At 41.4% G+C, this 23,443-nt stretch overlaps 1 protein-coding gene across 6 annotated transcripts in view; it reads left to right on the top strand.

Annotated features, from left to right (window-relative positions):
• EFCAB2 (EF-hand calcium binding domain 2) overlaps positions 1–23,111 on the top strand; it is a 118,980-nt gene extending 95,869 nt beyond the window's left edge. For 5 of the 6 annotated variants that reach the window (XM_061382458.1, XM_061382457.1, XM_061382460.1 and 2 more), the window contains 4 exons: positions 9,950–10,029; positions 10,617–10,659; positions 10,764–10,830; positions 16,210–23,111. In XM_061382458.1, the coding sequence (XP_061238442.1) occupies positions 9,950–10,029; positions 10,617–10,659; positions 10,764–10,830; positions 16,210–16,325 (306 nt within the window). In that variant the 3' untranslated portion in view covers positions 16,326–23,111. Of the gene's footprint in view, positions 1–9,949; positions 10,030–10,616; positions 10,660–10,763; positions 10,831–12,096; positions 12,244–16,209 lie in introns of all 6 variants that reach the window. The other variant, XR_009729909.1, reaches the window with a different exon arrangement.
• Positions 23,112–23,443: the final 332 nt, after the last annotated feature.

The raw sequence follows: 23,443 nt of genomic DNA, 5'->3' as shown, positions 1-23,443 counted from the left end.
TTTTCTCTCCTTGCTGTTCTTTGGAACTCTGCATTCACATGGGTATATCTTCCTTTTCTCCTTTGCTTTTCACTTCTTTTCTTTTCATAGCTATTTGTAAGGCCTCCTCAGACAGCCATTTTGCCTTTTTGCATTTCTTTTTCTTGGGGATGGTTTTGATCTCTGTCTCCTGTACAATGTCATAAACCTCCGTCCATAGTTCTTCAGGTACTCTATCAGCTCTAATCTCTTGAATCTATTTCTCACTTCCACTGTATAATCCTAAGGGATTTGATTTAGGTCACACCTGAATGGTCTAGTGGTTTTCCCTACTTTGTTCAATCTAAGTTTGAATTTGGCAATAAGGAGTTCATGATATGAGCCACAGTCAGCTCCTGGTCTTATTTTTGCTGACTGTATAGAGCTTCTCCATCTATGGCTGCAAAGAATATAATCAATCTGTTTTTGGTATTGACCATCTGGTGATGTCCATGTGTAGAGTCTTCTTTTGTGTTGTTGGAAGAGGGTATTTGCTATGACCAGTGTGTTCCCTTGGCAAAACTCTATTAGTCTTTGCTCTGCTTTCATTCTGTACTCCAAGGCCAAATTTGCCTGTTACGCCAGGTATTTCTTGACTTCCTACTTTTGCATTCCAGTCCCCTATAATGAAAAGGACATCTTTTTTGGGTGTTAGTTCTAGAAGATCTTGTAGGTCTTTATAGAACCGTTCAACTTCAACTTCTTCAGCATTACTGGTTGAGGCACAGACTTGGATTACTGTGATATTATTGAATGGTTTGCCTTGGAAATGAATAGAGATCATTCTGTCATCTTTGAGATTGCATCCAAGTATTGCTTTTCACTCTTTTGTTGTCTATGATGGCTACTCCATTTCTTCTAAGGGATTCTTGCCCACAGTAGTAGATATAATGGTCATCTGAGTTAAATTCACCCCTTCCAGTCCATTTTAGTTTGCCTAAAATTAGACGTTCACTCTTGCCATCTCCTGTTTGACCACTTCCAATTTGCCTTGATTCATACTCTGTCTAGGTTTGTCGTATATACACCTGGGCATGTGTCATACACCTGGGAGTGTGGGTCCTGGCAATGCAGTGTCTCCAGTCCTCCTAGCTGTCTTGTTATGGCAGACTCTTTATCACCAGCACCACCTTGGAAGCCCCCTTGTTATGGTTACTTCTTTATCTTTAGTTGTGAAAAATCTTTCCTGATAGTCTTCAAATTATTATCATAGAGAGTTGCTTTACAAGTAGTTGGGATTTTGATGTGCCTGTGGGAAGATGGGAGCATGGAGTCTTCCTACTCTGCCATCTTGGTGACATCCCCAATCCATCACCTTAATACAATCGGTATTAGTAATTTAGTGCACTTCCTCCCATATTATTTTCCTTGACATGTTTTAGCATAATAGTAATCTTATAGTCGGAGAAGGCAATGGCACCCGACTCCAGCACTCTTGCCTGGAAAATCCCATGGACGGAGGAGCCTGGTGGGCCGCAATCCATGGGGTCGCTAAGAGTCGGACAAGACTCAGAGACTTCACTTTTACTTTTCACTTTCATGCACTGGAGAAGGAAATGGCAATCCACTCCAGTGTTCTTGCCTGGAGAATCCCAGGGACGGGGGAGCCTCGTGGGCTGCCATCTATGGGGTCGCACAGAGTCGGACACGACTGAAGCGACTTAGCAGCAGCAGCTTAGCAGCAATCTTATAGTACAATTTAGTATGTACAATTTCAGCCTTGCTTTTTTTTTGCTAGTTATATCACAATCATTTCCAATGTTATTATAAAAATTTCATTCTTTAAGAAATGCATGCTGATTAAAATTGGATTCTCAAAAAATAGAGGAGTGATTGCTCTTGTTTCCATCACTCAAACACAACCAGGATATTTTACCTTTTTACTCAATATTACATCAAAGTGATTGTTTCATACTGTTATCTAATGTAAGGAAAACTAACATTTTAAGAAGGAAATCCTGTCATATACTGTAACATGGATGAAACTTGAAGATATTATGTGAAAATTCTAGTCACAAAATAGACCAATACTTCATGACTTCACTTAGTTGAGGTATCTAAAGTAGTCAAACTCTTAGAAAGTCTGTTGTTGAAGATATGCTGAGGGTTTGAATTGCTTCATGAAATGTAAGAATAAGTAATATTTTAAACTAACACGTTGTTATAAATGTGATTTTAGAACTGTCTCTGGACCTAATAAAGCTTATGTGATATTGGATATTTATTATGCTAACCAAATCTCAACCTAGGATAGAGCTTTTCCTCGAATCTTATTGAAACACAATTTTAAACAGTTACTTTTGATATAAACAGTAGATTACCTTGGAGGGACAGTTGCTTCAATACTTACTGCCTCTGTCTACGCGGGGTGGGGAAGGACACTCGGGAAGGGGTGGTGAGAAACTGAGACTGAAGTGTGTGAAACAAATTAGTGTAAGTGGAACCCTGACTCTCCCTGCCCCTGCTGCGCCTGAGGGTAAGTTGGGGGGATTAATAGCTTGACAGAAACTGACTCCCATTGCTTCAAATTATGGAAACATACAGTTGGAAAGGACCTTTTTGATTACATGGTCTAACCACCTGTTGATTCTTAGACTCTCTGATAGTCCACCCAAAAGATGAGTTAGTCTTTTTTGATACCTCTTATAATAAGAAAGGGACTTATAACCCTAAAGAAGTACTTATCCCAATAGTTACACAACAGCATCTGGGATGTTTGGAGTAAATAATTTTTCTAAAGCAGATAACTTTAGGATTTTTCATTTGTAGGACTAATTGGTAAATGCCAGTGAATTTTTGTTATCATTTATTCTATCCAAGGCAGAGAAGTATTTTCTAAATTGTATTAGTGTTTTGGTTTTGAAACGCAATTTATGTCAAAATTTGCATATGTGATATTCAAGTCTAACTTGAAATATCTCATTGTTTTTATATTTTTACTACAAATAGTTGAAAAATTCATATGTATGTCTTATTTGTTGACCTGGAACTAGATGAAATGTAGGTGCTTTATAAACCATCTAAACTACTGGTATTATCTTGCTTTTGTGAAGCGTGAAATAGTTCAGTTTATTGACAGATTGTATGTCACTGGGGAGAAATGAATTTTCAGTGTGTTTTATTGTGCCTATTCAGAGAATTCAGTATTAAAATAAATAATTCTTTAATGAGAAAAGAGATAGCCTGATGACTTCACTGTGGGAATGGGAGAAAGAACTCTGGGCTGTGGTCCCATCACAGCACCTGACTGCCCTTGAGGACCATGAGGGGGTTTACCTCTCTGTGCCAGAATGGCCTCAGATGCAAAACAGATGGAAAAACTATCTTTTACCAAGGTAGAGTGAGAAATAGTATTTACCTCATGCTTTGAAATTTAGATATATGTTGATTTAAAAATTATCCCACAGTATTTACATGTTTATTGAGATGGCTCCTTATTGGGCTGGAGGAAGCAAAGAGGCTGTGGAATGGCTGGAGGCCCTGTGCTAGCCTGTGGAGGCGGGCCCCTTCATGTGTCAGGGAACCAGGGTATTTTCTTCAGATTGCCTCTGCCACCATAGTTCTTTGGAGGAAGAGAAGCCAGGTGTGTTAGGGCCTCAGTCTTCTTCCAGGTAGACACCTGCTGGCTATTAAGATAAGCTCCTCCTATAAATGGTACTTGAAGGCTAAGCTGGAGGTCTTCCTACAAAGAGGTTTTATTTCCTCTGCATTCATAAATGCTCCCGAGCTTACTTTCTAATTATTACCTCCTTTCTAGCACATTAGCCTTTCTCTTAGATGAAACAGACCAAATTAGAACTTACTTTGCCTCATTCACATACACAATAACAAGATATATTTGTTTTGTTTTTGTCTTTTGAAGAGGAGGAAAATGTGACAGATGGCTGTCTGTTACTCTCCTCTTCTTTCAGCCCAGGAAGCAAGTAGGGGATCAGCAGAGTGGAGACATCATGGCTGCTGATCTACAAACCCTCTCCTCTAGGCCAGGGTTCAGGGGCGAGGGACAAGGGGTTAGATATGCCTAGCAGTTTAATACATATGTGCCACATTCCACGTGGCATTTTACAGAGAGCAGGCAGGATCAGACTTCTGTAAAAAACAGTTCCCTATGGTGGGTCAAGGAGGCTGTGTCTAAAATTTTAGCACCAGAGATTGATTCTGTTAGGAGGAGGTGTCATTGCAGAATATAGAACCAGAAGTGTGTACACTACTGATTAAAATAATAATAATCATAATAACTCAAGGTTTACAAAGCGCCTTTATGTCATCTCTCTCAGAACATTTGTGTGCAAGCGTATAAAGTTTGGTAGAACTGCTGTAACAAAGTATCACAGGCAGTGTCTTAAACAACAGAGATTTATCGTCTCACAGTTCTGGAAGCTGGAAGTGCAGAATTAGGGTGTTAGCCTAGTTGGTTCCTTCTGTTGGCTAGGAGAGAAGAATCTGTTTTAGGCCTTTCTTCTTGGCTTGTAGAGGCTTGTCTTCATGTTCACATGACATTCTCCCTGTGTGCATGTCTCTGTGTCCAGATTTCTTTTTATTAGGACATCAGTTATATTGGAGTAGGGCCCACCCTAATGACCTCATTTTAACTTGATTACCTCACTGAGGATAAACTTGATTACCCTGTCTCCAAAGAAGTCACATTCTGAGGTATACCAGAGATTAGGACTCCAACATATGAACTTGGGGAAGATATAACTCAACCCGTAACTATATGTATGTTTATATACAATATATGATAAAGTGTGGTTCAATATTTGATATATTTATATTAAATTGTAAAGGCATTTAAATAATCATTGAGCCATTATTGTATAACATTTATAGAAAGTAGTGTTTTTGTCCTGTCTTACTCATGGCCTCATAAAGTCAACTAGTTTGTCCTGCACCAGAAGTAATAGAAGCACTTATTATCCTCCCCTCTATCTACCCATTTCCAGATTGTCAGGCAGGCTGTTCTATCCTGCTTTTCTTGCTTCTCTTCTATGATAGAGAAATGTACCATATTTGTAAAATGCCTTTTAAAAAACTGATGGGTTGGTGGGAATGCAAACTAGTACAGCCACTATGGAGAACAGTGTAGAAATTCCTTAAAAAACTGGAAATAGAACTGCCCTATGATCCAGCAATCCCACTGCTGGGCATACACACTGAGGAAACCAGAAGGGAAAGAGACACGTGTACCCCAATATTCATCGCAGCACTGTTTATAATAGCCAGGACATGGAAGCAACCTAGATGTCCATCAGCAGATGAATGGATAAAGAAAGCTGTGGTACATATACACAATGGAGTATTACTCAGCCATTAAAAAGAATACATTTGAATCAGTTCTAATGAGATGATGAAACTGGAACCTATTATACAGAGTGAAGTAAGCCAGAAAGAAAAACACCAATACAGTATACTAACACATATATATGGAATTTAGAAAGATGGTAACAATAACCCTGTGTACGAGACAGCAAAAGAGACACTGATGTATAGATCAGTCTTATGGACTCTGTGGGAGAGGGAGAGGGTGGGGAGATTTGGGAGAATGGCATTGAAACATGTATAATATCATGTATGATACGAGTTGCCAGTCCAGGTTCGATGCACGATACTGGATGCTTGGGGCTGGTGCACTGGGACGACCCAGAGGGAGGGTATGGGGAGGGAGGAGGGAGGAGGGTTCAGGATGGGGAACACAGGTATACCTGTGGCGGATTCATTTCGATATTTGGCAAAACTAATACAATATTGTAAAGTTTAAAAATAAAATAAAATTTTAAAAAAACCAATGGCATAAAAATAAAACATGGAGTTTAGTAAATAATAATACGTCAGTATTGGTTCAATGGATGTTACAATGAACCAAGTATAGTTGTACCATAATATTGCAAGGGTAAACAACAGAGGAAACTGGGAGGTATATTAGAACTCTCTGCTATCTGTAAATCTAAATCTACTCTAAGATACGTTTATTTAAATAATAAAAACTTTTAATAATGTAAGGTAGTGTCTAGTATATGTTATATAGTTCATTAATGCTGTATTTAGAAATATTATATAATTGTACTATTTTTATGCCATTGCTTATATATCTCTTAATACAAAAAGAGCAGATTAGATGTGACCTCTAGAGGACAGTGTTGAGTCATAGAAAGATTTTCACAATCTGTCCAAGTTGAAGATGGACTTACGTATTTTTCTTCTTACTTTTTTAACCCCAAGGCCTTTATTTGTTCATTATCTCTCTTTAAAAAAAAACCAAGGAAAATATATGCCTCATCTGCCATCCTGATTCATTGGAGTTTTGCTTTAACATTATTTTTGTGAAGTTTTAGCTCTATACATCATATACATATACATCAGGCCATTTGGCTGTACACAGAATAGCGTTTCGGCTGTGTTCAGAGCACCAAGGGCTTGTGGAAGTTGTCCAGGAGCATGAACATGGTGGGGTAGGCGTTATGAGGGACATAGGATGTGTCTGTGACTTCTCACATGATGGAGAGCATGCTGTAGAGTTGAACTCCCTTTGGAAAAACTATGAACTGTTTGTGGACTGATGAGGATGCTCATAACATAGGATTTTTGATCTTCCATGGTCAAGACTGTTGGCTCTGCAGTTTGTTGAGGGTGCAGGGAAGGGGAAACAAACTATAGCTCCAGTTTCTGGAACAGTTTTCTGGATTAATCAGAATAGAAACACAACATTTTAATTTAAAAATTATCCTTCTGGAGGCAGTCTCATGAGATTGGCATTTGAGTTTTAAGCAGTTTGTGGGCCTGGGAGTTAGAGTGCTACTTAAGCACATCTGAACCAGAGCCATGTGAACATTGACTTGCAAATTGCTTGCCTTGGATCTACAGGCAGCTGAAAACAATTGCTCATGTATCGATGGCCTCAGAAATTCTGAAACACATCATTCTGTCATTAGATGGATGACATTTTTTACTGATAGTGGAGTTCAAGGACTTGCCTCATACTAGGTGAGAATCTAGTATAAACATTAAAAAATAGTTGTTATTTGATGACAGTGCGTCCCACTTAGCAGCACCTATAGATTTCTTATCTTTTGCTCAAAGAATAAATCTTTTAAAATCGCCACTGTTGAATTGGGATGTGTGAGCCTTCTAATAGGATTTTTGAAAGGGAGTGGAAAATTTACAACTTCTCATAAATAGCCTGACATGAAATTTAAAATCAATAAGGTACTGTTCAGCCACACCATCAAAGCCGAACCTTGTGAGCATGAGTCTTCCTCATTCTCATCTAATAGTTCTGGGTACCAAAATTGTTAGGTGTTGTCTTCTCCTGATTAGCGGTGGTGTAACAGTGTTCCACAGAGCATCTAGTTATTTAATGAATAGTACAGTCCTTGAGATTGATTGGTCCCCTAATCTGGTCTCTTAGCCAGTGTTCCTTATGTCAGGGGAAGCATTAGTCCATCTCATTTGTGCAAGTCAGAATCCTGGGAGTTGTCCTTGACCCTCTTCTTTTTTCCTCATCCTTGCCTGTAATAGATACAGTACCAGGTTTTCTTGGTTTTATATCTTAAGTGTTTCTTGAAAACACCCCCTTTTGTCTCCATGGCCACCACTCTCTAATCCAAGCCTTTATCGTATCTGCTCAGACTACTGCAGAAGCTGCCTTACCCACAACCAGTGTGATCTTTTAGACACACATCTATGAGACCTTCAGTGATTTAGGGTAACAATGTCTTGGGATAACAAACAAAGTCATGTTCATGGATGGTAATACCTTGCATGGTCTAGTCTCCATTTCTCTCTCCAGCCTCATCTGAAAACATTCTCCTCCTTGCTCCATATGTTTCAGCCTCCTGGCCTCTGGTGCATCCCACAAGGTCTTAGTACCTGTAATTTCATCTACCTGGGAGTGTCTTTCCCTGCTGTTTTTGATTACCTTTTGCTCATCCTTTATAATAATCAACTCAAGTGTGATTTCTTTATGAATGCATTTCCTGATAATTTGGCCAAGAAAAGTTTTCTTTTTTCTATGCTCTAGTAGACCCTTGCTCCTTTACTTCATTGTTTCTTACATAAACATATAATTAGACACTCAGCTTTGTTGTTTTTTTGATGGATTTATGTCTCCACTACCAGAATATAAACGCTGTGAGTGGGGACCATGTCCAAGTATCAGTCAGTCAGTCAGTCAGTTCAGTCACTTAGTCGTGTTTGACTCTTTGCGACCCCATGGACTGTAGCACATCAGGCCTCCCTGTCCATCACCAACTCCCGGGGTTTACTCAAACTCATGTCCATCAAGTCAGTGATGCCATCCAGCCATCTCATCCCCTTCTCCTCCTGCCTCCAATCCCTCCCAGCATCAGAGTCTTTTCCAATGAGTCAACTCTTTGCATGAGGTGGCCAAAGTACTGGAGTTTCAGCTTTAGCATCATTCCTTCCAAAGAAATCCCAGGGCTGATCTCCTTCAGAATGGACTGGTTGGATCTCCTTGCAGTCCAAGGGACTCTCAAGAGTCTTCTCCAACACCCAATTCAAAAGCATCAATTCTTCGGCACTCAGCTTTTTTCACAGTCCAACTCTCACATGCATACATGACCACAGGAAAAACCATAGCCTTGACTAGATGTACCTTTGTTGGCAAAGTAGTGTCTCTGCTTTTCAATATGCTATCTAGGTTGGTCATAACTTTCCTTCCAAGGAGTAAGTGTCTTTTAATTTCATGGCTGCAATCACCATCTGCACTGATTTTGGAGCGCAAAAACATAAAGTCTGACACTGTTTCCCCATCTATTTCCCATGAAGTGATGGGACCAGATGCCATGGTCTTAGTTTTCTGAATGTTGAGCTTTAAGCCAACTTTTTCACTCTCCTCTTTCACTTCCATCAAGAGGCTTTTGAGTTCCTCTTCACTTTCTGCCATAAGGGTGGTGTCATCTGCATATCTGAGGTGATTGATATTTCTCCCGGCAATCTTGATTCCGGCTTGTGCTTCTTCCAGCCCAGCGTTTCTCATGATGTACTCTGCATATAAGTTAAATAAGCAGAGTGACAATATACAACCTTGATGTACTCCTTCCCCTATTTGGAACCAGTCTGTTTGTTGTTCCATGTCCAGTTCTAACTGTTGCTTCCTGACCTGCATATAGGTTTCTCAAGAGGCAGGTCAGGTGGTCTGGTATTCCCATTTCTTTCAGAATTTTCCACAGTTTATTGTGATCCACACAGTCAAAGGCTTTGGCATAGTCAATAAAGCAGAAATAGATGTTTTTCTGGACCTCTCTTGCTTTTTCCATGATCCAGCAGATGTTGGCAATTTGATCTCTGGTTCCTCTGCTTTTCCTAAGATCAGCTTGAACATCTGAAAGTTCATGGTTCACGTATCGCTGAAGCTTGGCTTGGAGAATTTTGAGCATTACTTTACTAGCGTGTGAGATGAGTGCAATTGTGTGGTAGTTTGAGCATTCTTTGGCATTGCCTTTCTTTGGGATTGGAATGAAAACTGACCTTTTCCAGTCCTGTGGCCACTGCTGAGTTTTCCAAATGTGCTGGCATATTGAGTGCAGCACTTTCACAGCATCATCTTTCAGGATTTGAAATAGCTCAAGTGGAATTCCATCACCTCCACTAGCTTTGTTCGTAGTGATGCTTTCTAAGGCCCACTTGACTTCACATTCCAGGATGTCTGGCTCTAGGTGAGTGATCACGCTATCGTGATTATCTGGGTCGTAAAGATCTTTTTTGTACAGTTCTTCTGTGTATTCTTGCCACCTCTTCTTAATATCTTCTGCTTTTGTTAGGTCCCTACTATTTCTGTCCTTTATCGAGCCCATCTTTGCATGAAATGTTCCCCATTATCAAATCCCCAGTACTTGGCACAGTGCTTGGAAAAAGTAGCTGCTCACTTACATTTGCTGAATGAATAAGAGGCTGTTTTTTACTGACTGTCCAGGTAGAGGAAGAAGAACCCACTGGATACATTCGATTTGAAAAATTTCTACCAGTGATGACTGAAGTGCTACTGGAAAGAAGGTAAGAAAGTAAATAGAATTGTTGAGGTAATGATTAGAACTGCATTAATTTCAAAACACTTGGCCTTTTCACTTTGTATGTTATACTCAGCCAATGTTTATCACAGAATAGCTTCCTCCTAGTTTTTCTCTACACTTCTGAACTGCCAGTTGGTATGTTCTCAGAAATATCCACCACTTCGGTATTAATCTAATAAGCAAAGTGTAATTAAAGGGCAAATAAGCTGCAAAAAGCATAAATCAACAACATTCTTATTAGCTTCTGTTTGAATTATCAATGATAAATAAGAATTAAGCCTAATTATTTTTCTAGAGAAAGTGTAGCATTAGCTTACCATAGTTTGTTTACTGTAGGAATTTTGTTCCTATAATGATGAAAAAAGCTAACAGATAACATTTAAGTAAGTATTCCTTGTGGGTATGGAGTACTTTCAACTTTATTATCTAGAAATCCAAAAATATTTCAGTGAGGGATGAATTATTATCCTAGTATGCTAGCAGCTTTATTTATTTTTTTAAATGTGATCATTTGTTATTTGGAGATTGAGCTAAATACTGTGGTGTTTACTCCTTTTATTGCATAATTAGATATAGACCAATTCCGGAAGATATCCTTCTTCGAGCTTTTGAGGTATGTAAGCCACAAATTTTACATATATTTATATTTATGTGAAAAAAATCATCATGTGGAATTTTCATCAAAAAATAGAGTATCTATCTTTTCCTTCCCCCTAGGTATTAGATCCAGCTAAACGAGGATTTCTTTCTAAGGATGAACTGATAAAGTATATGACTGAAGAAGGTGAGAGTGATTCGTTACTTATAAATGAAAGTTGCTCGGTTGTGTCTCAGTGTTTGCGACCCCATGGACTGTAGCTCACCAGGCTTCTCTGTCCGTGGAATTCTCCAGGCAAGAATACTGGAGTGGGTTGGCATTCCCTTCTCCAGGGGATCTTCCCCACCCAAGGACCAAACCCAGGTCTCCTACACTGCAGGCAGATTCTTACTGTGTGAGCCACTAGGGAAGTCTTATTACTTGTTAACAATGACTTATTTAAGTGATTAATAATTTTAAAACAATTATGCAAAAGTTCTAGAGGATACTTTAATCATTCCAGTTAAAAGAATTTACTTAGTATTCTTGTCACTTTGGTTTTGGAGTTTTGTGGTGGATAAGAGGACAAAGGGTAAGTTAAGAGGGGATAGATTATTGCCTTATAGGATTTTGTAAGGTATAATGACACTTCTATAAACTGAAGTCATTTCATTCACTTAGAGTATTTCCGGAATAACAGGTATGGCACCAGGAAAACATGAGCTATCAATCACTCTTGTTACTAGATTGAAGATTTCAACTGGAGTCTATAAAAATTCCTTTTTAAAAAAAAAAGATTTGTTCATATTTCTTTTTTGGCTGTGGTGGGTCTTCGCTGCTGTATGCAGGCTTTCTGTAGTCGCAGTGGGTGAGTAGGGTCTGCGTCTCTAGTTGCGGTGCACAGGCTTCTCACTGGGGTGGCTTCTCGCGTTGCAGAGCATGGGCTCTAAGGAGTTGCGGTGTGTGGGCTCAGTGGTTGTGGCACAGGCGCTTACAGCATGCTGTGTGCAGCACGTGGAATCTTCCTGGACCAGGGATCAAACTGGGGTCCCTTGTATTACAAGGCAGATTCTTAACCAGTGGACCACCAGGGAAGCCCCCAAATTCCTTTTTTAAAGAACTTTTCAGTTGGTAAAGTTAGGGGCAATACAGCCTCAAATGTATATATGAATTCCATTAAATTTTTCATTTTTATGCTAATGACAGTGATATATTTGCTTTGCACTTAAACTGTACACACACACACACACTTATACATAACACCTGCACACCTCTGTAGGCCAACATATTTTCTTTAGGGATTCTCTCTACTTAGTCTGATGTGTAATCTTGTTTTCCCTGAATGTCAGTAGCCTACTGGACATGCTCTTGAAACCATTCTCATGGTTTCATATATATATGGTTTCATATATATGGTTTCATGGTCTCACCTGCCCTCTTCCCATATAAAGTTAGAACTCTTTCTCTGTTCAGTTCACTAGTTCACAGATGAGTCCTGAGTAATTCAGAGCTGCTAATCAGTTGAGACAATCAGAAGTGCATGAAATTTTGAGTACGGAAGACTAAGACTGCGTCTCCATGTGCTGCTGGTTTGACCATTTTGACTTGCTCCAGCATTAGGTGAGAATGCAGAGGGTGAGAGTGAGCGTGCTGTGATTGTTAGAGCTGCCGCCCAAGAACACATGACCCTCTTAAAGTTATCTCAGGGATGAACTTTGATGGAAATGTGATGTTTCAAAGCATCAGCTTAGGGATTAAGCTAAGGGAAATAAATTCTAGGTTATATCAGGCAATATGAATTTAGTCAAAATGGCCAAATCATTAGTAGGATGTGCCTACTGTGTGTAGGTAAGGGATACAATAGCAGTGAGAGGTAATAATACTAAAATCTGCTCCCTTTCTCAAGGAGATTACAGTCTTACAGGAAGGAATAAAACAATTCAAAATGTAAGATAGTAGAAAAAAGTGAGTAGCAGAAGATCAGTGTGGTCTGGACCAGCCTGGAAAGCTTGGTCTGAGAAGACTTTAAGAGAAAATAGGTTTCTAAAGATGATAGAATAATATGGGTGAGTTATCAGAAGGGCTAAAATATTATGCATTATAGCACTCCCTTACATCATACGTCTCAGCAAGTGCGCGTTAAATTAGTGAGTGAGTGAGGTAGCATGGACGAGGGAGCTGATGAGAGGAAGACATCGATTGATAAAAAGCACGAACAAAGACTGGGAGGTAGGAATGAGCATGATATTTTGGGAGACTGAGAAAACTCAGAGGGTCTTGTCGGCAAACAGTAGGAAATGAATTTAGATAGATTAGGCAGGACTGGATTGTGGAGGCTGAGGCCCAGGAGACTTCATCTTATGGGCAATGGAGAAGCACTGTAGGGTTCTGAGCAGGTGAGCTGCACAGTGAAAGAGGGATTGTGGGAAGGTTGACCTGGTGCTGGTAGGCTTGTGAGAAGAGCAAGAAAGAGGTTAGACTGGGGAGACCAGTTAGGAGCCTGGTTCAGCATTTTGCTGCTACTGCTACTGCTAAGTCACTTCAGTCGTGTCCGACTCTGTGTGACCCCATAGACATTTTGAGGGTATCCCAATAAGGGCTATATCTAGCAGTGGCAATGGGAATGGAGAGAAGGGTTTGATACAGTAGTACTGTCTGCAGCAAGATCCACAGGTTATGTGTGATGAGCAACCGAGTGCAGGGCACAAAGATGGGAGCTGAGTCAACATAACAAGGCTTTGGCCTGGGTAGTGGGTATTAGGGTAATGGTACTCACTGAAATAGAGAAATCAGACCGCAGTGCAGAGACAATGCAGCTTTTCATAATATCCACAGAATATTGATCAGTTTGAGAATGCATTCTAAATGCCCAGGATGTTATATGATGAACATAGTAAGTCACATTGAATCAAGCTCCTACAGGATAGACGTCCACATGTGTCTAGGTATGTATATGGTGTCAAGTAGTATTTATTAGCAGCAAAGATCTCAAAAGAACTTTTTTGAACTAACACATATTGCTGCCTATGTGCCAGGCAACGTTCTAAGTGCTATTCAAATAAGAACAATTTTAATACTCATAACAAACCTATGAACTGTGGTTTGGAGAAGACTCTTGAGAGTCCCTTGGACTGCAAGGAGATCAAACCAGTTAATCCTAAAGAAAATCAATCCTGAACATCATTGAAAAAACTGATGATGAAGCTGAAGCTCCAGTACTTTGGCCACCTGATGCAAAGAGCTGACTCATTAGGAAAGACCCTGATTCTGGGAAAGATTGAAGGCAGGAAGAGAAGGGGATGACAGAGGATGAGATGATGATGGCATCACTGACTCAATGGACATGAGTTTGAGCAAGCTCCGGGAGATGGTAAAGGACAGGAAAGCCTGGTGTGCTGCAGGTCGCAAAGAGTCGGACATGACTGAGTGACGGAACAACAATAAACCCATGAGATAGTATTTTACAGACAGGAAAACAGACACAGAGAAGTCAGGGACTTGCCCGGGATCTTAAAGCTAATGAAACAGTTGAGCATTTGGACCCAGGCAGTCTGGCCCCCAAGCTGTGCTTTTAACAATTAAGCTGTTTTCCTCCCATCCTTAATCAAATACTACTTGTTTCTTTCCTTGCTTGAGGAAGCAGTGACCACCTTCTGAATTTCACTGTGAACAAGGCCTCGTTCCAAGCGACCGAGCGTGGTTCCTGGACCTTGACTTGCTCTGCTGGCGTGCAGATCCAGTGCCTCCAGTCACCGGCTGGGGCTGCCTGCCTGTTTTCCTCGTGTGCTGGTGTCCTCAGCTCTAAGCGGGGATACACAGTTCTTACCTCTCATGAGGTGGTTCGGAGATTAACTTGATATCTGTGAAGCACTTAGATCAGTGCCTGGCAAACAGTGGTTCTTGATAAATATTTGTTGTCAGTGTTCTCATAAGGACTCGCATATCCACCAAAGTTCATTGGCAGTGGATTTAGTATTTACCAATTAGGTTATCGGAGAAGGCAATGGCACCCCACTCCAGTTCTCTTGCCTGGAAAATCCCGTGGATGGAGGAGCCTGGTAGGCTGTAGTCCACCGGGTCGCCAAGAGTCGGACACTTACTGAGCGACTTCACTTTCACTTTTCACTTTCACGCATTGGAGAAGGAAATGGCAACCCACTCCAGTGTTCTTGCCTGGAGAATCCCAGGGACGGCGGAGCCTGGTAGGCTGCCATCTGTGGGGTTGCACAGAGTTGGACACGACTGAAGTGACTTAGCAGCAGCAGCAGCAGTAGCAATTAGGTTATAAGAAAGATTCAGAATTTGTCTTTTTAGACATTTTAGGCATTCTTTCTTTCCTTAGGATGTAAACATGATTTCAAAAAGACACAAGCATGTTCCATTGTTTGGTAGTATTATCATCATCGTCATAAAAACCCCCACTTGAATAATTTCTGTATTAGTAACTGAATTCCGCCTTAGAAGGCATGGTTTGTAGTAGCAGGTGACTTAAGTTCGTAAGGTAGGTAACTCTCAGGCCTTGGTAATTTATCTACTTGGATTAATACTCTTTAGGAATAAGGTGAGAATTTGGATGTTTCTGTATTTTGGGTTAATATCAGAACAAAGTTCTGTCTTAAATAGATGACAGCCTTTCCAATGTTCTTCCTAAATTTGCTTTTCATCTTGGTGAAACCAGTATCCAAGATGGCCTTCAGTTGTTATCTGAACCCAACTAAAACTCACAGATTTTCTATCCAACTTTTGGTTTCATTTGATGGCAACACTGGGCCAAACTATAACAAAGAGGACTGGTTTGAAATGACTGGTGAATGGCATCTGTGGTCACTGGGTGCAGCTGAGTCACTAAATTGCCCTGCCCTTGTTAGAGGATATTCATAGACATTCTTACAGTGTGGCCTTCCCTGCTGGCTCAGACAGTGAAGCGTCTGCCTACAATGTGGGAGACCTGGGTTCAATCCTGGGGTCGGGAAGATCTCCTGGAGAAGGAAATGGCAACCCCCTCCAGTACTCTTGCCTGGAAAATCCCATGGATGAAGAAGCCTGGTGGGCTACAGTCCATGGGGTCGCAAAGAGCGACTGAGCGACTTCACTTCCACTTTCACTTACAGTTTTAAACCATGTTATTTGTTGTTCGGCCTTTCTGCATAGCAACCATTTAATCCTTTCTTCATATGCTTACTAAGTGTAATGATTAGACTTCCTATAAAACTGTGACTTCAGGTTAATCCTTTTAATTGCCTTTTTGGCGATTTTAGTGATTTTAATTTAAATAAATAAAAAACCTTATTTATGATGTTTTCATGTCCTCCTGCTGTTTTGGCTGAAATGATTGATGCTAAAGGTTGCTTGAACTATGCTATCTGCAAGGTAAAATAACTCCAAAATTTGCCAGGAGTACGATAGCATACTCTTTGAACCTCTGGTTCAAATCACGATGTGCTGGCTTTATGGCCCCAGGGAGAGTAACCGGCAGCACAGTGTGGGATGGTGGGGGTCCACGGCAATTGAGTGGACTAGTGGAAAGAGAAAGAAAAAAAAATCAGATGACTGTAAATGATGAGTGTCCCTTCTTGTTCCTCCCAGGTGAGCCTTTTTCTCAGGAGGAAATGGAAGAAATGTTGTCTGCTGCAATTGATCCAGAATCGAATTCAATTCATTATAAGGACTACATAACAATGATGGTGATAGATGAGAATTAAACACTCTAAAGACTTCATTTCTAATTGAAAGTATAATTTTAAAGACTGCTTGTCCTTGTTAATTTCACATTTTATCTTTTAACTCCTACATATTGCTAATTAATTCCTTGTGACAACTATTTGAAGATGTTTCGTTCTTTAAAAGTGATCATACAGTTTAAAATACAGATCTATTTAGCATGTCTAGCCTAATGGAATGACACATTACATTGCTAATTAAACACATTGCTTTTAAGCTATTCATAAAATATTTAACATTATCCATGGATTGTTGTTAATGTTCTACAATAAAACCCAGGTTGCTTTCAAATTAATTAAGCTGACAAAAGTGAAGACTGATTAGAAAGACCTAAAGTTTAGCATATGAAGATCTTGGGATGGGGTAGGATGACCACAAATTGAAAATGAGTGGTAATGTGATGACAGCTTCTTTTTAAAACAACAAACCCTTTGTCAATCAGGGTGGGGAAGGAGAGTCATTGAAATGGACATTAATAATTAATTTCTTGTGGGTGCCAATTTCAAATCTCATTTGAGATGATAGTCACTTAGTGTATGTAAAAATTTAAATTGGCTGATCTAGCATGTTATGGAGAAGGCAATGGCACCCCACTCCAGTACTTTTGCCTAGAAAATCCCATGGACGGAGGAGCCTGGTAGGCTGAAGTCCATGGGGTTGCTAGAGTCGGACACGACTGAGCGACTTCCCTTTCACTTTTCACTTTCATGCATTGGAGAAGGAAATGGCAACCCACTCCAGTGTTCTTGCCTGGAGAATCCCAGGGACGGGGGAGCCTGGTGGGCTGCCGTCTATGGGGTCGCACAGAGTCGGACACGACTAAAGCGACGCAGCAGCAGTAGCAGCAGCATGTTACCAAGGAGTTGAGATGATTGACCCTTGAGAAAAGAAGACTGGTTGGAAACTGATAATGTGTGGAAGGGGCAGTTGTCTTGTGGTTTGTAGAATCTTACCTATTCAGAATACCTGGCATGAGAATATTGTTCTGAATACTGACTAAGAATATTGAGAAATTTTATGGTATATAAGAGGTACAAGTGTTAAAAGAGCAGAATAATGTTATCTGAGTACAAAGAATCACAATGGAAAAGCAAAGAGGAAAGTCAGGTAAAGGAAAATGAGTCATCTTCCATAACCTGTATCGCTCTTTCACATACATACACACACTGATCTTTATTTAAAGGTGCTTCACCACTACATGTGCATGTATATATAAACATATAAACATTTAATGTTGCTTGTGATTGTTCCTCCTAGACATGCAGGGGGCTGCTACTCAAGAGACTATTATTGTTTATTCACTCATGAAACCTTTACTGAGAATTATTAGATAATGTCGGACTTCCCTGGTGGCTCAGTGGTAAAGAATCCATCTGCCAGTGCAGGAGATGCAGGTTCAATCCCTGGGTTGGGAAGATCCCTTTGAGAAGGAAATGGCAACCCACTCCAGCATTCTTGCCTGGGAAATCCCATGGACAGAGGAGCCTGGCAGGCTACAGTCCACGGGGTTGCAAGAGTCAGACACTAATTAGTGACTAAACAACAACAACATTAGATAACGTACTGGGAATTGGAGTTGCACGTGAATCAGTCCCTAACTAGTCAAGATTACAGTTTGGTGAGGGAGACCTGCAAGGCAGTCAGCAATCACATTCCAGACAGGGCACGTTCAGGGGACTATGGAAGTACCGAAGAGGGCAGCTGACACAGCGTGGAGTGGGGAACTTTCTCTGAGACAAAAGATTACTCTGAGTAGAGAAGGCTTTCTGAAAACAAGTAACATCTGACTTCAAGATGAGTGGTTTACTAAGTGGGCAGCAGGACATGGGTTATTTCGGAAGAGCAGCAAGAACAAAAACGAAAAATCCAGAGGTGTCATGAAACATGGAACAGTCTGGAAATTTAAAGTACTAATAGTTCAGTATGTCTGGAATGGAGGAGATTTGGGGACATGAGAGATGAAAGAGGGGTAGCAGTCAGGAGCTGTATCATTAAGGGTATTGGGTTAAGTATACAGTTAAGGTTTTAGTGTAAGAGTTTGAACTTTCTTCTGAAGATCACAGAGAAAGATCATTTGTAAGTAAGGAAAATAGACTTGAAGAGTGAAGACTGTAAGTAGGGAGACCAGATGTAGCCCTTTGGTTGATGGGAGGAGCGAGATTAGGAAAAGTCAAGCCTGAGTGCCAGGTCTCTAGCTTGGACAGTGAGTGAATTGTAGTGTCATTCATTCAGAAATCCAAGAAGCCAGTCAGGGTTGGTAGGCAAAATGATGAGTTTGGCTCTGGGCACCAGGGGATTGAGAAGCTAGTGAGATACCCAGGTGGAGACATTCAATAATCAATTGGATCATTAGGAGGAAGAGCTGGGCAGAGACATGAATCTCTGAGTTCTCAGCATTAAATAGTAGTTAATGCCTTGGCAAGAAAAGAGAAGAGGGTCCCAGGGAAGCATGGGGAACACCAGCATTTAAGAGAGGGCAGAGGAAGAGGAGCCACAAGACACTGGGAACGAGAAGTCGGAGAAGAGGGCCAGCAGAAGAGAAGCGTCATGAAGCCAAGGTAGGAGAGAAACACTCGGAGGCAGTAACCAACCCTGACAAATGTCAGGGGGAGCCGAGGTCAATTAAAGACAGAGAAAATGTCCATCACAACAGAGTTCATCGATAACCTCTGCTGGGGAAGCCTGGGAAGTGACAGGATGCAGAGTCCAGTGGTGGAGGAGGAGGGGCGTGAGGAAGTAGAGCGCGGAGGACAGTTGCTTGGCCATAACGGGAAGGGGAGACGCAGGGCTGGAGAGAGCAGGCTGAGGGAGTTATTTTTGGAAGGTGGACACAAGCAGGCACAATTATATTCAAAGGGCTGAGAGCTCGAGGAGAATGGTGAAATCTGGAAATATCTCTTGTGGGAAATGGGAGAAAGAATTGAGAAAGAGCCCATATAAAGACCTCAAGAAATGCGGGAGGATTTTGTTCAGTAACGTGGGCCCAGGAGCAAAAATGTTGGATCGTTGTATTGATTCAGGATTAAGGTTTGTCATTTGGGTGAGATGGAAGCAACCCAAGGTCAAGGAGTGGAGGAGTTCACAAGAGAGCCGTTGTGATGATGGTCTCTGGTCCATGGGTCAGGAGAGATACAGGTGGGAGTGGGCTGCTGGATTGAAAGAAGGAGGCAGGGCCTCCAATGGCCAGAGGGGCAAACAGCTTGTGGGGTGGATGTTAGAGGCGATTGGCCTTCCTGCCATTCCCGAGTAAGTGCGTGCTTGGTTTGAAATTTGACTTCCCTGTGTTCTTAGAGTGTTCCTTCATGCTCCTGTGTTGTTGTTATAATTAATGACACTAGCTAACATCTGGTGACTGATGACTATGTGCCAGGCACCGACTAAGTGCTTTTTCTGTATTGGCTCCTTTAATCCTCACAAACGCCCATTGATGTGGATTGTGTTACGTTACCTCCATTACATACACAGCTATAAGGCTGTATTCATCAGTTTGTGCTGGGTGATGCCCTGGTAACAAATAACCCGAAACCTCAGTGACTTACTGCACGAAGAGTTCTTTTGTGTTCATGTTTTGTGTGCCCTGGGGTCAGCTGGGACTCAGCCTCACATGCATCTTTGGGCAGCTCGTCTCCTTCCTAAGCAGGGTGACCGTGTGTCCCAGGCTACCTGGGGTGGTCTCAGCATTCACGTGTTGTCCCAGTGTAGTTGTTAACAGATCTCCCTCTTAGAAGTGTCCCTGTTTATATGATGAATATGTGGTCTTCCTATTTGAAAAACAGTGCATCAAAATGGTGGCAAGGAATCATCTTAACAGAAGGTTTTATGAAAAAGTAACCACAGACTGTATTTCTTCACAGGAAGAAATACTGTGAAGTGCTTCTCAGGAAGCATTTCTTTCTTCACTAGTGTCCCGAGATTGTGCTGAGAGCCAAGTGAAGGTGTAAGGTGCCACTCACCCAGCCGTGCATGTTAGAATCACCACCCAGAGAGAGCATGAGCCACGTGCCCTGACACCAGGGCAGAGAAGTATAAGGCAGGGGGTGTGGTGACCCCCAGAGCCTTAGCAGACAGGCTGTTTCTGATAGGTGACACACTGCAGCTGGGAAGGAGGGTGCCAGAGGCATGCAACACCCCTGAAGGTGGAAGCATACCCAGGGGCATATCACTCAGCAGCAGCAGCTGGCACCAACACGCACCATGAAAGTGGGCACTGGTGCCCCAGGCAGAAGCCCAGGCACGACTTGTTTGGAGCCCACAAGGCAGCTCTGAGTTGTCTTCTCTAAGCTCATTACCATGTGTGACCCTGGTCATGACAGAGAAATACGGGCTGGTGAATCAGCCCCAGTCTCTTTATAAATTGGCTTCCCAGGTGGCTCAGTGGTAAAGAATCCACCTGCCAATGCAGGAGACCCCAGGGACGTGGGTTTGATCCCTGAGTTGGGAAGATGCCCTGGAGGTGGAAATGGCAACCCACTCCCGTATTATTGCCTGGAAAATTCCATAGACAGAGGAACCTGGTGGGCTGCAGTTCATGGGATCGCAAAGAGTTGGACATGACTGAACATACAATCCACAAGCATTCTTCATAAGTGGTAATGTCATATTCTCTTTTGGGGAAGGATGCTTCAGGATTGGGTACCCCCAAGTCTCACCTTCTAGAATACTTTCAAAAGTTCTGACTGATGTCAAAACTTCACACCCCCTCTCAAGGAAATTTTATCTCTTTAGTAATTAAAAGAGTTTTATATATGATTCATTTTTCTATCTTTAGCATTAATTTGTTTTTTATAAGGCCATGAAAAAGTACAACAGGCTTCCCACAAAACTCTTTATTTTATCTCCTAATTGCAGAATAATTGTAGCATATTTGCAAAAGGAACAATTTTCTTTATATTCTAACCATTTAGATTCATATTTTACCTCTTTCACTCACCTTAGCCCTCAACATCCAGTTTAAGTCACAATGGCATTTTCCTGGCAAGAAGAGAGCTCGGTCTCTTGTGTAGAAAATTTGCTTGTCCACGTGACTCCAGGCTTGTGCAGGGCCCACCATCTCGGGCCCTGTGGAAACCCAAATCTGCTCTCAACTCCTTGGGGCTGGGGAAGCTCCATCACTCAGGGCTGGGGTGCAAGCCTGGCATTAGGAGATCCTCTCGCCCTGACCTCTGCTTCGCCTGTGACCCATTCTGGGTCAGGCACTTCCCTCCTATGTGCCTGTGTCTGGAAAATAAAGAGCCCCACTCTAGTTCTCCTTCCACCTTCCAAAAGCAGTGCATGTACCCAATGTCCAAGTGTCAAATGGTAAGAGACGAAGAAGAATGTCCAAGATGGCAGGCTTGTTGGGATTTTTACTGGTAGGACAGTTTTTTTGTGGAATGGAGTGCATTTAGGGCTCTGTCTCCTTCCTTTCCCTTTTCTAACCGCTTCCAGTTAAGAAAGTTACTTTGTTTATATAGCCGATTCCCTGTAGAAGATCAATGTTACTATATTGTCTCTTCTGGGCAGGTTAAGTAGGCAGAGAACCTCCTGGTCACGTGCGCCTGCCTCGTGCCAGGTGTGACAGCCCCCTGGGCCTGCACCTACTGAAAGTATAGGTCACCAATCACCTGCTGAGAAGCACCTGGGAGGGGGTGCTTGTTAGAAATTTAAACTCCCAGGTCCCATTCCAGACCTCTAGAATAGACCCTCCAGAGGTCTAGGAACCCACATTTTCACAGACATCCTCAGGGGAGTCTTATGCATGCTAAAGTGTAAGAGCCACTGTCTGAGATAATGAAAGTGAAAATTCCCTAAAGGTTAGAGTGTGACAGAAATTATTATTATTTTTAAAAATATTTATTTATTTGGCTGCATCAGGTTTTTTAAAAAAACTATTTATCTATTTTCGGCTGTGCTGAGTCTTTCTTGCTGTGCGTGGGCTTTTCTGTAGTCGCGGTACGCAGGCTTCTCATTGTGATGGCTTCTTTTGTTGCAGATCACCGGCTCTAGGGCAGGTGGGCTCAGTAGCCGTGGCCTGCGGGCTTCATTGCCCTATGGCATGTGGAATCTTCCTGGCCCAGGGGTCCAACCTGTGTCCCCTGCATTGGCAGGCATATTCTTAACCACTGGACCATGAGGGAAGTCCGGAAATACAAATTTTAATCACTGAGTGGCATCTAGTTGTTGGGATGTACCTTAACTGATTAAACTAATTTCTTTTTAAAAAATTTATTCATTTTGATTGGAGGCTAATTTACTTTACAATATTGTGGTGGTTTTTGCCATACATTGACATGAATCAGCCATGGGTGTATAGGTGTCCCACCATCCTGAACTCCCCTCCACCTCCCTCCCCACCACATCCCTCTGGGTTGTCCCCAAGCACCAACGTTGAGTGCCCTGCTTCATGCATCAAACGTGCGCTGGTCATCTGTTTTACATATGGTAATATACGTGTTTCAGTGCTATTCTCTCATATCTTCCCACCCTTGCCTTCTCCCACATAGTCCAAAAGTCTGTTTTTTACATCTGTGTCTCTTTTGCTGTCTTGCATATAGGGTTGTCATTACCATCTTTCTAAATTCCATATATATGGGTTAATATACTGTATTGGTCATTTCTCTTTCTGGCTTACTTCACTCTAAGCTCCAGTTTCGTCCACCTCATTAGAACTGATTCAAATGTGTTCCTTTTTATAGCCGAGTAATATTCCATTGTGCATTTCTTATTCCTGGTTATTTAAATAATTTTCAAATTTTCTCTGTTATAATAAATTGCTCTATACCTCCTGGCAGTTAAATCTTAATTATTTGCTTAGAACATATTCCAAGAAGTGGAACTGTTGGATCAACTTTAAAGAGCTGGAGATCTTTTTAAAAGTCTACTGTTAATGTGTTTTCAAGGTATCTCAGAGGAAGATTGTTCTCATATCCCAAACCTTATCAGCATTTTTTTTTTGTTTTTAATTTTGCCAAACTGATAGGCAAAAAATAATCTGATTGATTTCTTGAAATTTGCATTCTGTTGATTACTTGAACTTTCTAAAGGTTCATGACCATGTATACTGAAGAATTCAATTAGATTAGCTCAAGGAGGCACCAGATTTGAACCTCACAGGTTGTTT

This window comes from Bos javanicus, chromosome 16 (genome assembly GCF_032452875.1).
Source record: "Bos javanicus breed banteng chromosome 16, ARS-OSU_banteng_1.0, whole genome shotgun sequence".
In the NCBI taxonomy this organism is placed as follows: domain Eukaryota; kingdom Metazoa; phylum Chordata; class Mammalia; order Artiodactyla; family Bovidae; genus Bos; species Bos javanicus.
Note: the sequence above shows the minus strand (reverse complement) of the source record. Positions and strands in the feature narration are given on the sequence as shown.